At 36.1% G+C, this 15850-nt stretch overlaps 1 protein-coding gene across 1 annotated transcript in view; it reads left to right on the plus strand.

Annotated features, from left to right (window-relative positions):
- POF1B (POF1B actin binding protein) overlaps window positions 1-15850 on the plus strand; it is a 106349-nt gene that overhangs the window by 40543 nt on the left and 49956 nt on the right. The window contains exons 4-5 of the mRNA XM_055564121.1: window positions 5552-5653; window positions 10805-10987. Coding sequence (XP_055420096.1) covers window positions 5552-5653; window positions 10805-10987 — 285 coding nt within the window. The remainder of the gene's footprint in view (window positions 1-5551; window positions 5654-10804; window positions 10988-15850) is intronic.

Raw genomic sequence — 15850 nt, forward strand, 5'->3', positions numbered from 1 at the left:
GGCTCCTCTGTCCCTGGGATTCTGCAGGCAAGAATACTGGAGTGGATTGCCATTTCCTTCTCCAGTTCAAATCATAGCCCTGTTTAAAAGCATGCAAAGGTATATCACTGTCTACAGAACCATGTTCCATCTGCCAAGTATATCCCCAGCATATACATTTACACTTTTCCAACCTTGGTGTCCTGACTTACTCTATTGTCTCCATTTTAAATACCATTTTCTTTCATCTCCTTATATTCAAAGCCCACCTAAACCTTCTCTCAAATGCTATTTGATCCAAGTAACCACCCCGAACGTTACCAGATGCAACTTGATTTTTCTTCTCCTGAATTCCATCCCATATTATTTCTCGGTACTTTTTATTGTCACTTGTCTCTTTTTACCTTGTATTATAAATATTTGTGTTCACATATTATCTAGACCAGGGATTAGCAAACTTTTCCTATAAAAGGCCATATAGTATGTATTCCAGGCTTTGTTGCCCACATAGGGTCTTGGTCTTCTTTCTTTTTACTCATAGTCGTTTAAAATATAAATATCATTTTCAGCTTGCATGCATGCATTCTAAGTTGCTTCTGTCGTGTCTGACTCTTTGCATCTCCATGGACTGTCGCCTGCCAGGCTCCATGGGAATCACTAGGCAAGAATGCTGGAGTGGGTTGTCATTCTTTTCTCCCGGGGATATTCACAACCCAGAGATCAAATCTGGGTTTCCTGCATTACAGGCAGGTTCTTTACCATCTGAGCCACCAGGGAAGCCCATTACAAATATAGGCTGCTGGCTACAGTTTGAACCCTGATCAATATTCAGTCCGCCTAATAATAATCTAACTTTGATTCATTCCTTACAATACTTAGAAAACTATGTTGTACATAGTACACTCTGAAACGTGTTACATGAATGTAAACATGTCTTATGTGTATCATCAAAGAGGATGGTTTTTTTTTTGTTGTTTTTGTTTTTGTTTTTTACAAAAACAAACACAAAATAGTTCCTAGGGTAATTTTAAAAAATATATCCATTTTTCAGTTCAGTTCAGTTCAGCTGCTCATTCGTGTCCGACTCTTTGCGACCCCATGAATTGCAGCACGCCCGGCCGCCCTGTTCATCACCAACTCCCGGAGTTCACCCAAACTTATGTCCATCGAGTCAGTTATCCTATCCAGCCATCTCATCCTCTGTCGTCCCCTTCTCCTCCTGCCCCCAATCCCTCCCAGCATCAGCGTCTTTTCCAATGAGTCAATTCTTCCCATGAGGTGGCCAAAGTACTGGAGTTTCAGCTTTAGCATCATTCCTTCCAAAGAAATCCCAGGGCTGATCTCCTTCAGAATGGACTGGTTGGATCTCCTTGCAGTCCAAGGGACTCTCAAGAGTCTTCTCCAACACCACAGTTCAAAAGCATCAATTCTTCGGTGCTCAGCTTTCTTTACAGTCCAACTCTCACATCCATACATGACCAATGGAAAAGCCATAGCCTTGACTAGACAGATCTTTGTTGGCAAAGTAATGTCTCTGCTTTGAATATGCTATCTAGGTTGATCATAAAGTTCCTTCCAAGGAGTAAGCATCTTTTAATTTCATGGTTGCAATCACTATATGCAGTGATTTTGGAGCCCCCCAAAATAAAGTCTGACACTGTTTCCACTGTTTCCCCATCTATTTGCCATGAAGTGATGGGACCGGATGCCATGATCTTCGTTTTCTGAATGTTGAACTTTAAGCCAATTTTTTCACTCTCCTCTTTCACTTTCATCAAGAGGCTTTTTAGTTCCTCTTCACTTTCTGCCATAAGAGTGGTGTCATCTGCATATTTGAGGTTACTGATATTTCTCCCAGCAATCTTGATTCCAGCTTGTGCTTCCTCCAGCCCAGCGTTTCTCATGATGTACTCTGCATATAAGTTAAAGAAGCAGGGTGACAATATACAGCCTTGACATACTCCTTTTCCTATTTGGAACCAGTCTGTTGTTCCATGTCCAGTTCTAACTGTTGCTTCCTGATCTGCATATAGGTTTCTCAAGAGGCAGGTCAGGTACTCTGGTACTCCCATGTCTTTCAGAATTTTCAACAGTTTATTGTGGTCCACACAGTCAAAGGCTTTGGCATAGTCAATAAAGCAGAAATAGATGTTTCTCTGGAACTCTCTTCCTTTTTCCATGATCCAGCAGATGTTGGAAATTTGATCTCTGGTTCCTCTGCCTTTTCTAAAACCAGCTTGAACATCAGGAAGTTCACGGTTCATGTATTTCTGAAGCCTGGCTTGGAGAATTTTGAGCATTACTTTACTAGCATGTGAGATGAGTGCAATTGTGCATTAGTTCGAGCATTCTTTGGCATTGTGTTTCTTTGGGATTGGAATGAAAACTGACCTTTTCCAGTCCTGTGGCCACTGCTAAGTTTTCCAAATTTGCTGGCATATTGAGTGCAGCACTTTCACAGCATCATCTTTCAGGATTTGGAATAGCTCAACTGGGATTCCATCATCTCCACTAGCTTTGTTCATAGTGATGCTTTCTAAGGCCCACTTGACTTAACATTCCAGGATGTCTGACTCTAGGTGAGTGATCACACCTTTGTGATTATCTTGATCATGAAGATCTTTTCTGTACAGTTCTTCTGTGTATTCTTGCACCTCTTCTTAATATTTTCTGCTTCTGTTAGGTCCATACCATTTCTGTCCTTTATCGAGCCCATCTTTGCATGAAATGTTCCCTTGGTATCTCTAATTTTCTTGAAGAGATCTCTAGTCTTTCCCATTCTATTGTTTTCCTCTATTTCTTGCATTGATCGCTGAGGAAGGCTTTCTTATCTCTCCTTGCTATTCTTTGGAACTCTGCATTCAGATGCTTATATCGTTCCTTTTCTCCTTTGCTTTGTGCTTCTCTTCTTTTCACAGCTATTTGTAAGGCCTCCCCAGACAGCCATTTGGCTTTTTTGCATTTTTTTTCCATGGGGATGGTCTTGATCCCTGCCTCCTGTACAATGTCATGAACCTCATTCCATACTTCATCAGGCACTCTATCTATCAGATCTAGGCCCTTAAATCTATTTCTCACTTCCACTGTATAATCATAAGGGATTTGATTTAGGTCATACCTGAATGGTCCAGTGTTTTCCCCTACTTCCTTCAATTTAAGTCTGACTTTGGCAATAAGGAGTTCATGATCTGAGCCACAGTCAGCTCCCGGTCTTGTTTTGCTGACTGCATAGAGCTTCTCCATCTTTTGCTGCAAAGAATATAATCAATCTGATTTTGGTGTTGACCATCTGGTGATGTTCATGTGTCGAGTCTTCTCTTGTGTTGTTGGAAGAGGGTTTTTGCTATGACCAGTGCATTCGCTTGGCAAAACTCTATTAGCCATTTTCCTGCTTCATTCTATATTCCAAGTCTAAATTTGCTTGTTACCCCAGGTGTTTCTTGACTTCCTACTTTTGCATTCCAGTCCCCTATAAAGAAAAGGACATCTTTTTGGGGTGTTAGTTCTAAAAGGTCTTGTAGGTCTTCACAGAACCATTCAACTTCAGCTTCTTCAGCATTACTGGTTGGGGCATAGACTTGGATTACTGTGATATTGAATGGTTTGTCTTGGAAACGAACAGAGATCATTCTGTCGTTTTTGAGACTGCATCCAAGTACCACATTTTGGACTCTTTTGTTGACCATGATGCCTACTCCATTTCTTCTAAGGGATTCCTGCCCACAGTAGTCGATACAATGGTCATCTGAATTAAAGTCACCCATTCCAGTCCCTTTTAGTTTGCTGATTCCTAGAATGTTGACGTTCACTCTTGCCATCTTCTGTTTGACTACTTCCAGTTTGCCTTGATTCATGGATCTAACATTCCAGGTTCCTATGCAATATTGCTCTTTACAGCATCAGACCCTGCTTCTATCACCAGTCACATCCACAACAGGGTATTGTTTTTGCTTTGGCTCCATCCCTTCATTCTCTGGAGTTATTTCTCCACTGATCTCCAGTAACATATTGGGCACCTACTGACCTGGGGAGTTCCTCTTTCAGTATCCTATCATACTGCCTTTTCATACTGTTCATGGGGTTCTCAAGGCAAGAATACTGAAGTGGTTTGCCATTCCCTTCTCCAGTGGACCACATTCTGTCATACCTCTCCACCATGACCTGCCTGTCTTGGGTGGCCCCACATGGCATTGCTTAGTTTCATTGAGTTAAACAAGGCTGTGGTCCGTGTGATTAGATTGACTAGTTTTCTGTGATTATGGTTTGTGTGTCTGCCTTCTGATGCCTCTTGCAACACCTACTGTCGTACTTGGGTTTCTCTTACCTTGGACATGGGGTATCTCTTCACAGCTGCTCCAGCAAAGCGCAGCTGCTGGTCCTCACCTTGGACAAGGGGTATCTCCTCACAGCCCCCGCTTCTGACCTTGAATGTGGAGTAGCTCCTCTAGGCCCTCCTGCGCCGGCTGTGACAGACCATATCCATTTTTTTATTTAATAATATCCATTTTTAGATTTAATAATTTATTAGGTAGCCAAAATGAGTCACTTATACGTTTGTTTTACCAAAGTATCTCAGGAACATTTAGATAGAGCACTCTTTATCCAAACATGAATACAAGAAATATATATTTTGGGTTCAAGAGTGCCTTGCCTTCTCAATAACCAGAACAACCAGTATTTTAGTTCAATTGTTCTAAAATTTTTTTAAATAGCCGACCACAAAAATGCTGTCATATTTTGTTGATTTTGAAATGGTCCTAAACACATTAACTGGTAATGGGTTTAGCAAATCCCCTTCTATACTGTTCCTCTGTATTGCAAAAAAAAAAAAAAAAAAAAAAAAAGGATGCAATTTTTGGTTTGTAACAAAATAACCACACCCACCCACCCCACCCCACCCATATAAGTGAAAAATCATAAAAGCCAAAAGAAAAGAGAAGAGTATAGTACACATTACAATTATTTTGGGCTCCTGGTCTGATTCTTATTAGCCCTTCCCTGGTTTCTTTCAGGTCTTGGACATGTCACCAGCCTTTGTTCCATTGCCTGACATATTATAACCATAAGAAAGAATTGTACACTACATTTCATTTCAAGGGCACCCAGATTGAATTCCAAAATAATAATAATAATAATAAAAACTTTAATATAGGCTCAGTGGTGCCAAATTATGTTTATTTTGCATTTCCCCAAAGATAGTTTCACATCAAAAGAAACTTTCCAGTAAACCCAGTTTAGATGTGGTTGACCTCATGCCTGTCTACCTCTATAGGAAACATTATATTTCGCCTTAGAAACAGAAAAAAATCTTTCCCACCCCTTTCCAACTTCCCCAAACACTGTTAGGCCTAGTAAAATGTAGTGGGAAATACAGATTATTCTGTTTGAGAAAATATATTATTTTTATTACTACGTCCTTATATTTCTCAGAACCTTATTGGGATGTGATTTCCTTTTTTCCTAACGTCTGCCACTACCTTGGTGTTTATTGGAGAATGCATATTTGCTTAAGTTCAGTTTCTTCCAAAAAGTTAACCTGCAAAGCAAAATGCAACTTTTACTGTCTTTGTAGGAACCTCTGTTGCCATTCCTAAGAGGAGGCCATTTCTTTCCAGGAAATAATGTTATTTATGAAAAAACCATAAGAAAAGTGGAGAAGCTAAATATGGATCAGGTATGTGAAATTTGTTTTAAGGCTTATTTTATAAGTGTATACTTTTGAATTATAAATATTTTAATAGAGTTAAAATGACATTCAATTTTCAAGTGCCAGGTGAGACCACTATTAGTCATAATAATACTTCTTTATATTTACAGCCCTTCATATCATCCTTAACAATTTCATTTCCATTTCTTCATTTGAAGTATTGTCCCCATTTTACTGAAAGAGAAACTGAAATGAAGACATGCCCAGTCATGGAAAAAGTTAATGGTAGAATCTGAACTTAATATAGATATCTCAGTGTTTTGTACATTTCTTTTAAACTAGGCTCACAAAAATAATAATTTAAAACATTGTAATTTTTTATTAATTAACTTAATATGAAATGAATTTCTAAATGAGCACTATGAACAGAAGGGAAAATACTGTATACTGTAAAAGATCTAGAAAATGAAAGCTTGAAGTCAGGTTTTTGAAATTCCATTAAGCTTAACTGAGACCAAGTACAGAGTAGAAAACTACAACAGGGTAATGGTAATTCCATGGCATTTAGAGCTCCTCCCTCCTCATGCCCTTCCATCCTTAAAACAGAGTTGTTACTGAAACCAGTAGAGGTTTCACATTGACCTGCTCAATGGGTACAACCATGCTCAGGCCAGACAAAGCCTGGGATTTATCTCTTGAACTAGGTTAGTGCAATAGCTTCTTAGGCCTTCGGTAGCAAAGTACTGCAATCTGAGTGGCTTGAAACAACAGAAATTTATTGTCTCACAGTTCTGGAGACCAAAACTATGAAATAACCACATTGGAAGGGCCATGATTCCTCTAAAACCTCTATGGAAGGAACTCTTCCCTTCCTATCTCCTAGTTTCAGGCTTGGAGAATGCATATTTGCTTAAGTTCAGTTTCCTCCAAAAAGTTAACTTGCAAAGCAAAATGCAACTTTTACTGTTTTGTAGGAACCTCTGTCGCCATTCCTAAGAGGAGGCCATTTCTTTAGCCTCAGGCTTGTAAATGCATAATTTTAATTCTCCATTGTCACATAGCATTCTCCCTGTGTGTCTTCATGTGGTTTTCCCTCTGTGTATGTTTGTCTCTGTGTCCAAATTTACCCTTTTCATGAGGACACCAGTCATGCTTGATTAGGACTTATTCTAATAACCTCATTTTAACTTGATTACTTCTGTAAAGACCCTGTTTCCAAGTAAGTTCACATTCTGAAGTACTGGGAGTACTGGGAGTTAGGACTTAAACGATTTTTGAGGGGGAGATACAATTCAACCCATAACAGGTAGTTAAATATTATCAAATGAATTTTGATGACAAAATCATTTTTTCTCATATACAAATGAAACATTACAATATACTAAATTCTCCTTTTTCATTTTTCTTGGCATGAGAACATATCTTGTTTTTATTAGCATTTATGGGCAGTTGTTACCCAGTTCATTGGAACTAATATATTATTTACTCATTTGATACCCAGTAATAAAGAAATAGAGTAAGCTCTCAGAATCATAAACATCCAAATCTTTAAGATTCTGGTCTGCTTCAAAAATTGGATATAGTCTGAAGGACTTAGTATAGTACATATTAAACACATATTTTCCAGTTTCTGTATATTATGAGACAAAACAGAAAATTTTCATGAAATGTTAGTTTTTCAAAAGACACTTTCTTTAAGCTACTGGGTTATAACATCTGTTCTTTATCTAACTGAACTCCCAAAACAGTAAGCTTGACAATTTTAAATAGTAAGGAATTTGTTTTTTTTTTTAATTTAAATTTATTTATTTTAATTAGAGGCTAATTACTTTACAATATTGTATTGGTTTTGCCATACATCAACATGAATCCGCCACAGGTGTAAACGTGTTCCCAATCCTGAACTCCCCCTCCCACCTCCCTCTCCAGGTTCGATGCAAGATATAGTAAGGAATTTTCGAGATACATCATTTCACACTGCTCCCAACTTCTTGTTTCAAAGAGAATAAACAGCTTTTCTAAATCTTGGCCCCCCAAAAATATTGAATATCCTGTACATTATTATTGCTACATATCTGGAACAATTAAAGATGTGTTCAGTGACCATTGCTGCTAGTTACTATAATATCAACAGCTAAATTACTATTAACTTGACTATTTACTTTTATATGTCCACTATTCTTATTAATGACTTAAATGATTTGGGAGTTTTGGAACTGCCATAGGAGACTGCCTAAGGTAAAAAGGAACCATGCATATGAAAATACAATTGCTCTGACCTAGCTTAGTTTCCTCAGTGACAGAAACATAATGGGATGAACTGGATAAAGCTAGAGTCTGGATGAATCTGCTTAATGCCATCATGAAGTGAAGTGAAGTGAAAGACACTCAGTCATGTTGGACTCTTTGCGACCCCATGGACTATACAGTCCATGGAATTCTCCAGGCCAGAATACTGGAGTAGGTAGCCTTCCCCTTCTCCAGGGGATCTTCCCAATCCAGGAATTGAACTGGAGTCTTCTGTATTGCAGGTGGATTCTTTACCAAACTGAGCTATCAGGGAAGCCAATGTCATCATGAGACTAATTCAAATAGGACTAGCTTTTAGAAGATGGAACCTGTTCAAAAAAGAGGTCTTTATAATAGAAGGATGGTAAAGTAATGCCAGTGGCAAGATAATTATCCAATTTATATGAATCAAACCTGGGTCTCCTGCATTGCAGGCAGATTCTTTACCATCAGAGCCACAAGGGAAGTCTATAAATTGTACTCTGTGTGTTTTTTTTTTCTTAAGCAAAGAAGAGAAATATATGGTAAGATATATGGTAAATTAGAAATGTTTGAACTTTTGTACATTAAAAACTCAGCTTGTGATATGTCACAAAAGTATGAGAAACATGAATATCTTGCTTCGGAAAAATAATTTTAGCAGTCAGATATGAGGACTGAAAACTGAAAACCTGCTAAGACTTCAGTGGTACCAGTTAGTGGTTCACAGGCCAAATAGGTTTAGGAAAACCGCAAGACATCTCAGATGGAAAGACTGTCAGCATTCCATCCAAGAGTCAACTGATACATTAATAAGGAAAGATGGTTGAGAAATGGGTTTTGTTTTCTTTACTGTCATTTCAAAGTTTTTCCTCATCTGTTAAAGGACACATTTCCACCACTCCCCCCCCCCCCCCAAGAGGAATTTTATTTCAGTAATGTACTAGCTCCACACTGGGTGAAAGTTTTCTCCAACTATCACCCTGACTTTTCCTAATCTAGTGTATAAAGGTATTTTGTAACATAAAAGAACAAAATTTTCATACCAAAAATTTGTACAAAAGCTAGATAATACACAGTCAGACTTCTAAACTGTAGAGATCTTAGTGCTAGTATATTTGTAAAGAAGATTCTATTTGAAAACAGCTTGGAGAAAATGATTCTATGTACTGATTCTGTGACCTTTATTTATATGTTTAACAAGGCAGTTCCTACTTGTAAAATGTGTTTCTTAATACATATTTTTTCCAAAATATTTTATATACATGAAAAGATATTTGTATACATGACAAAATTTCAAAGCATAAAAATATAAAAGGTACAAAAAGAGTGCAAAAATAGAAAATATATATAGTGCAAAAAATCCTCTCTGTCCTGATCCTCTTTTCCCTCAGTTCCTCTTCACAGAAGCAGTCATTCTTAATGTGTTTTTGTTCTATGCATGTATTTAAAAGCAGTTGTATATGTTTGTAAGTATACATTGTGTACATTAAAAATATACACAAAGAGTATACTATATTCATTCTTATGCATATTGTTTCTTCAATTAATACAGTTTTAAAATTGTTCCATATAAAAATTTTAAAATTTGAAGTGCCTTACTTCATTAACATAGGTCACCTTTTCACAGTCAAAAGGAAATAGAGCATTGAACTTATACTTTCAAAGTTAATTGTATGTGCATGAATGTAGCATTATGATTCAAGCAGAGCATTTTTTCTTTGGGTGAAAGTTTTTTGAAAACTGGTTTTCAGGTATCTGTTTCCAAAATAGAATAGAACAAAATAACATAGAAAATTCAAACATACCTGAATCTTCAAAACTAAAATAATCAGATATCTTTTCTTATTCTGTGCTCAACACTTACCAGAAACAAAATCACAGTAAATAAGCAAGCAGATAACAAAGATTTAGTTTAAAAACAAGTTCCAAAATACTTTGAAGACAGTACAAATTCAGTCTAATGGTCTGAATGAACTCTGAGCAAGAAGTCATAAGTTCCAGACCCAATTTTGCCATTAATTATATCATCATAAGTAAATTATCCTACCTCTCTGGACCTCATGGTCTTTTTTTTTTTTTTTTACCTGCAAAAATAATGGGGTGATTGATGATTAAGTTGATGATGATGACGATGACAATGATAAAATTTGATAATGATAATAAATGTTAATTCCCATCTACTTTATACTTGGCACTCTGCAAACATTAGTTAATTTACTCCTCACAGTAACCCAATGAGGTACATACTATCTCCCCTTTACACATGAGGAAACTGAGGCTTATAAAAATGTGTGTACAATTTCTCAAGATCACAGAGTTAATGGTAGAATCAGAGTTAGAATCTATGTTTTCTGGATATGAAGGTTCAGTTACTGTTTTCCAATCTTTTTTCTTAATTTATGCTTGATTTTCATAAGTGTAAGAACTTCACTTGCCCCCACTGTGATTCTATTATGCTTCTGACATTTAAAGTCACTTAATATATTATTTTCTAATTTATATCCATCATTATCTTCAGTATTATAGTATTATGCAATTAGATCCTGAAGTGCCTATTGAATCATGAATACTGAATTAATTAATTATTAATTAATATTAATTAAAATTAATATTCATTATAGTTTTAGTGTTAAGTGTAACTGGAATATTAACTTAATCAGAACATGCAATTCCATGGCCAACTTAGGTAAGTATTTGGATTGTCACAGCCACCTGATCAAATAAAAATAGAGTTCAGTACAACTTTTTTCCAATGGAATAATTGGAAAACTAATATATCACTTATTAAAACTATAAATCCTAGGGCTTAATTTATCTTGTGAAAGAACACATTCAATTTTTTAAAATGGATTTTCTTTTATTAATAATTTTTATTCTAAATATTTTTGGCTTGTGTATGTATTTTAGGAAAGCTATCCTCAGGTTCAGTGCAATCATCACATTGTTCAACAGCCCCAGATCATCCACTCTCCTCACTGTGAACAATCCCATTCTAGTCAGAAAATCCAAACCATCAGAGGAAGTGATTCAGTTTCTACAAACACTGTAATTGAACTGTGTCATGGTGGCTCAAACCATACACATGAGCAGGTAAGATTAATGAAATGATTCCTTGTAAAATTGAAATAATCTCTTAAACCCTTTTCACACTTCTGTATAGATACCCACATTAAATTTTCATCAAAATATTGATGGGTTATACCATGGGGATTTGTGTTTTATTATGGCATTTTTATTTTTATTTTTTTCGTAACAAGACCATCTGGATTTATTTCTCTGACTGGGTTCCCAGATGAAGAATACATAGAAATGATCATTCAGGACTAGTTCTTAAACTGGTAAACTCTTAGGCAATATTCTTATTCTTTAGGTAGAAAGAAATCTGAACAAGATAAGTGGCTTAGAAACTACTTACATCATAGGTCCTCAATTGTCGTTGTTTAGTTGCTAAGTCATGTCCAGCTTTTTGTGACCCCGGCACACCAGATCCTAAGTCTTTTACTGCAGTGCGCCAGGCTTCCCTGTCATTCACTATCTCCCAGAGTTTGCTTAAACTCATGTCCACTGAGTCAGAGATACTATACAACCATCTCATTCTCTGTTGCTCCTTCTTTTCCTGGCCTCAATCTTCCCAGCCTCAGGGTTATTTTTTCCAATGAGTTGGCTCTTCACATCAGGTGGCCAAAAGTTTTAGCATAGTGGAGTTTCAGCCTCAAAATAAAATTTTCTATCTCTTCTCAGAACACAAAATAATTCAGGTATGTTAATACATTAAATCTATGAGGGAAGTTAGGAACTGATAAATGAATACCTAATTTCTAGCTGAATGGATCCAACAGTTGTACAACATTAAATATTTTCATGAGATATGATATTTAAATGAACAATGAATTAGAGTTGATATTTCTAAGATGATTGTAATGGTAACATTTCACAAGCTGGTAACTTTTATGTTTTCTTTGCAAATTTGGTATATTAACTCAGGTTATAATAGGCATACATTTTATTGTGTGTTTCATTAACAAGACAGAAACTAAAACTTAGTTGCTAAGAAGAAATCTGTTGGGATGCAATCATCAGTGACTAATTTATGTTCTGAATACTTTGGAAACTTGTAAACATCTGTTATATAGGTGTTAAAGGAAAAAAAGATGGTCTTGAATCTTGGGAAAACTAGCAATAATAACTGGAACTATGGAAAATAAATCATCATTTGTATGTTTTAATATTTTTTCCCAGTAAAAAATAACTTGTTCAACTGACCTCTCTCATAGGCAACTCATATGCAACTGAAAGACAAAATAAAAATAATAAGAAAAAATAAAGGACCCTGCCTATATAAGAATATGATTGCTTTATATTAAATATGCATGAGGTTATTTCTAAAGACTGAAACTTTGAGATAATGCACTTTGGCAATATTGGTAAAAACAAACAAAAAAGAACCACGAAAGATTTAAAACACATTTTTTTTCCAACTGATAAAGCCTAAAATTATCTTTTCCCTGAATATCATATCATGTATGGAAATACTGGCTTTAGAATTACTCTAATATGGTCCAGATGATCTTGAATTTCTTAAATGGGTTAGTAATGACAATTAGAAAGACATTTTTTTTAGGTTAAATTATTTGAAATTTTCATTTTTGTAGGTCAAAGTTCATCAGTTCAATATGTTACTTTGCTTCTGTTTCCTCATCATAAGATTCATCATCCATTTCTTACAGGGTTATTGTAAGAATAAATCATGTCTTGTATGTTAAGCACTTAACGATTGTTGAGTGCTGACAGTAAGTACTTAACAAATAGTAATTACTAGTTTACAGGAATAATTATTATTTGTAAGCATTAAATCTTCACACCAGGTACTATGAAAAATACAAATATCAGTAAGACATTGTCACATTTCTCTTAGGTACTTATTATAATAGGGGAAAGTGGCAAACATATAAAATATTATACAAAGCAAAGTATGTCTGTTATAAAAGGAACCTGCAATGAGCTTTGGGAATAGAAGAAAGAAGAAATTAATTTCAGCTGGAAGATGTAGGAAAGCTTTGCTGAGGAGGAAGAGATTGACCTGTGTATTGAAGAGTGAATAGAATTCCCATATGTAGTATGGTGTTGTATGGCATGGACATCCTAAGAGCAGGGAGTCACATGAAAAAAGTTATATATTTTGGAAAGTACATTTGGTGTTTCAGGAATAGTGGTTTGGTTTGTATGACAAAGGAGACATGGGATAAAGACTATTAGAATGTAAGATTAAAATGATATATTAAGGCCAGATCATGAGGCCATTGCCGTGGCATGATCTTAGTTTCTTGACCAAGGATTGAACATGGGCCTTCAGTTGTGAAAGCATGGAATCATAATCACTGGGCAACCAGAGAATTTCTGAAGGTTAAGTTTAAAATTTTGAACTTTATTTGGCCGGCAATGGAGAATGATTGAAGGTTATTAAGTAGGAAAATATTGATAGCTATGATTAGATTAATTCTAGAAGCTTTGTGCAAGATAAATTGAAATATTGATTAGTTTTATCTTCACAGTGTTCAGAATGAAGAAGATATCATTATTTTTTTTTTTTTTTTTTTTTTTTTTTTTTTTTTTTTTAATTTTATTTTATTTTTAAACTTTACATAACTGTATTAGATTTGCCAAATATCAAAATGAATCCGCCACAGGTACACATGTGTTCCCCATCCTGAACCCTCCTCCCTCCTCCCTCCCCACTCCATCCCTCTGGGTCGTCCCAGTGCACCAGCCCCAAGCATCCAGTATCGTGCATCGAACCTGGACTGGCAACTCATTTCATACATGATATTTACATGTTTCAATGCCATTCTCCCAAATCCTCCCACCCTCTCCCTCTCCCACAGAGTCCATAAGACTGTTCTATACATCTGTGTCTCTTTTGCTGTCTCGTACACAGGGTTATTGTTACCATCTTTCTAAATTCCATATATATGCGTTAGTATACTGTATTGGTGTTTTTCTTTCTGGCTTACTTCACTCTGTATAATAGGCTCCAGTTTCATCCACCTCATTAGAACTGATTCAAATGTATTCTTTTTAATGGCTGAATAATACTCCATTGTGTATATGTACCACAGCTTTCTTATCCATTCATCTGCTGATGGACATCTAGGTTGCTTCCATGTCCTGGCTATTATAAACAGTGCTGCGATGAACATTGGGGTACTCGTGTCTCTTTCCCTTCTGGTTTTCTCAGTGTGTATGCCCAGCAGTGGGATTGCTGGATCATAAGGCATGTCTATTTCCAGTTTTTTAAGGAATCTCCACACTGTTCTCCATAGTGGCTGCACTAGTTTGCATTCCCACCAACAGTGTAAGAGGGTTCCCTTTTCTCCACACCCTCTCCAGCATTTATTACTTGTAGACTTTTGGATTGCAGCCATTCTGACTGGTGTGAAATGGTACCTCATAGTGGTTTTGATTTGCATTTCTCTGATAATGAGTGATGTTGAGCATCTTTTCATGTGTTTGTTAGCCATCTTTATGTCTTCTTTGGAGAAATGTCTATTTAGTTCTTTGGCCCATTTTTTGATTGGGTCATTTATTTTTCTGGAGTTGAGCTGTAGGAGTTGCTTGTATATTCTCGAGATTAGTTGTTTGTCAGTTGCTTCATTTGCTATTATCTTCTCCCATTCTGAAGGCTGTCTTTTCACCTTGCCAATAGTTTCCTTTGATGTGCAGAAGCTTTTAAGGTTAATTAGGTCCCATTTGTTTATTTTTGCTTTTATTTCCAATATTCTGGGAGGTGGGTCATAGAGGATCCTGCTGTGATGTATGTCAGAGAGTGTTTTGCCTATGTTGTCCTCTAGGAGTTTTATAGTTTCTGGTCTTACGTTTAGATCTTTAATCCATTTTGAGTTTATTTTTGTGTATGGTGTTAGAAAGTGTTCTAGTTTCATTCTTTTACAAGTGGTTGACCAGAGTTCCCAGCACCACTTGTTAAAGAGATTGTCTTTAATCCATTGTATATTCTTGCCTCCTTTGTCGAAGATAAGGTGTCCATATGTGCGTGGATTTATCTCTGGGCTTTCTATTTTGTTCCATTGATCTATATTTCTGTCTTTGTGCCAGTACCATACTGTCTTGATGACTGTGGCTTTGTAGTAGAGCCTGAAGTCAGGTAGGTTGATTCCTCCAGTTCCATTCTTCTTTCTCAAGATCGCTTTGGCTATTCGAGGTTTTTTGTATTTCCATACAAATTGTGAAATTATTTGTTCTAGCTCTGTGAAGAATGCTGTTGGTAGCTTGATAGGGATTGCATTGAATCTATAGATTGCTTTGGGTAGTATACTCATTTTCACTACATTGATTCTTCCAATCCATGAACATGGTATATTTCTCCATCTGTTAGTGTCCTCTTTGATTTCTTTCACCAGTGTTTTATAGTTTTCTATATATAGGTCTTTAGATTCTTTAGGTAGATATATTCCTAAGTATTTTATTCTTTCCGTTGCAATGGTGAATGGAATTGTTTCCTTAATTTCTCTTTCTGTTTTCTCATTATTAGTGTATAGGAATGCAAGGGATTTCTGTGTGTTGATTTTATATCCTGCAACTTTACTATAGTCATTGATTAGTTCTAGTAATTTTCTGGTGGAGTCTTTAGGGTTTTCTATGTAGAGGATCATGTCATCTGCAAACAGTGAGAGCTTTACTTCTTCTTTTCCAATTTGGATTCCTTTTATTTCTTTTTCTGCTCTGATTGCTGTGGCCAAAACTTCCAAAACTATGTTGAATAGTAATGGTGAAAGTGGGCACCCTTGTCTTGTTCCTGACTTTAGAGGAAATGCTTTCAATTTTTCACCATTGAGGATAATGTTTGCTGTGGGTTTGTCATATATAGCTTTGATTATGTTGAGGTAGGTTCCTTCTATTCCTGCTTTCTGGAGAGTTTTGATCATAAATGGATGTTGA

This window comes from Bubalus kerabau, chromosome X (genome assembly GCF_029407905.1).
Source record: "Bubalus kerabau isolate K-KA32 ecotype Philippines breed swamp buffalo chromosome X, PCC_UOA_SB_1v2, whole genome shotgun sequence".
Lineage (NCBI taxonomy): Eukaryota > Metazoa > Chordata > Mammalia > Artiodactyla > Bovidae > Bubalus > Bubalus kerabau.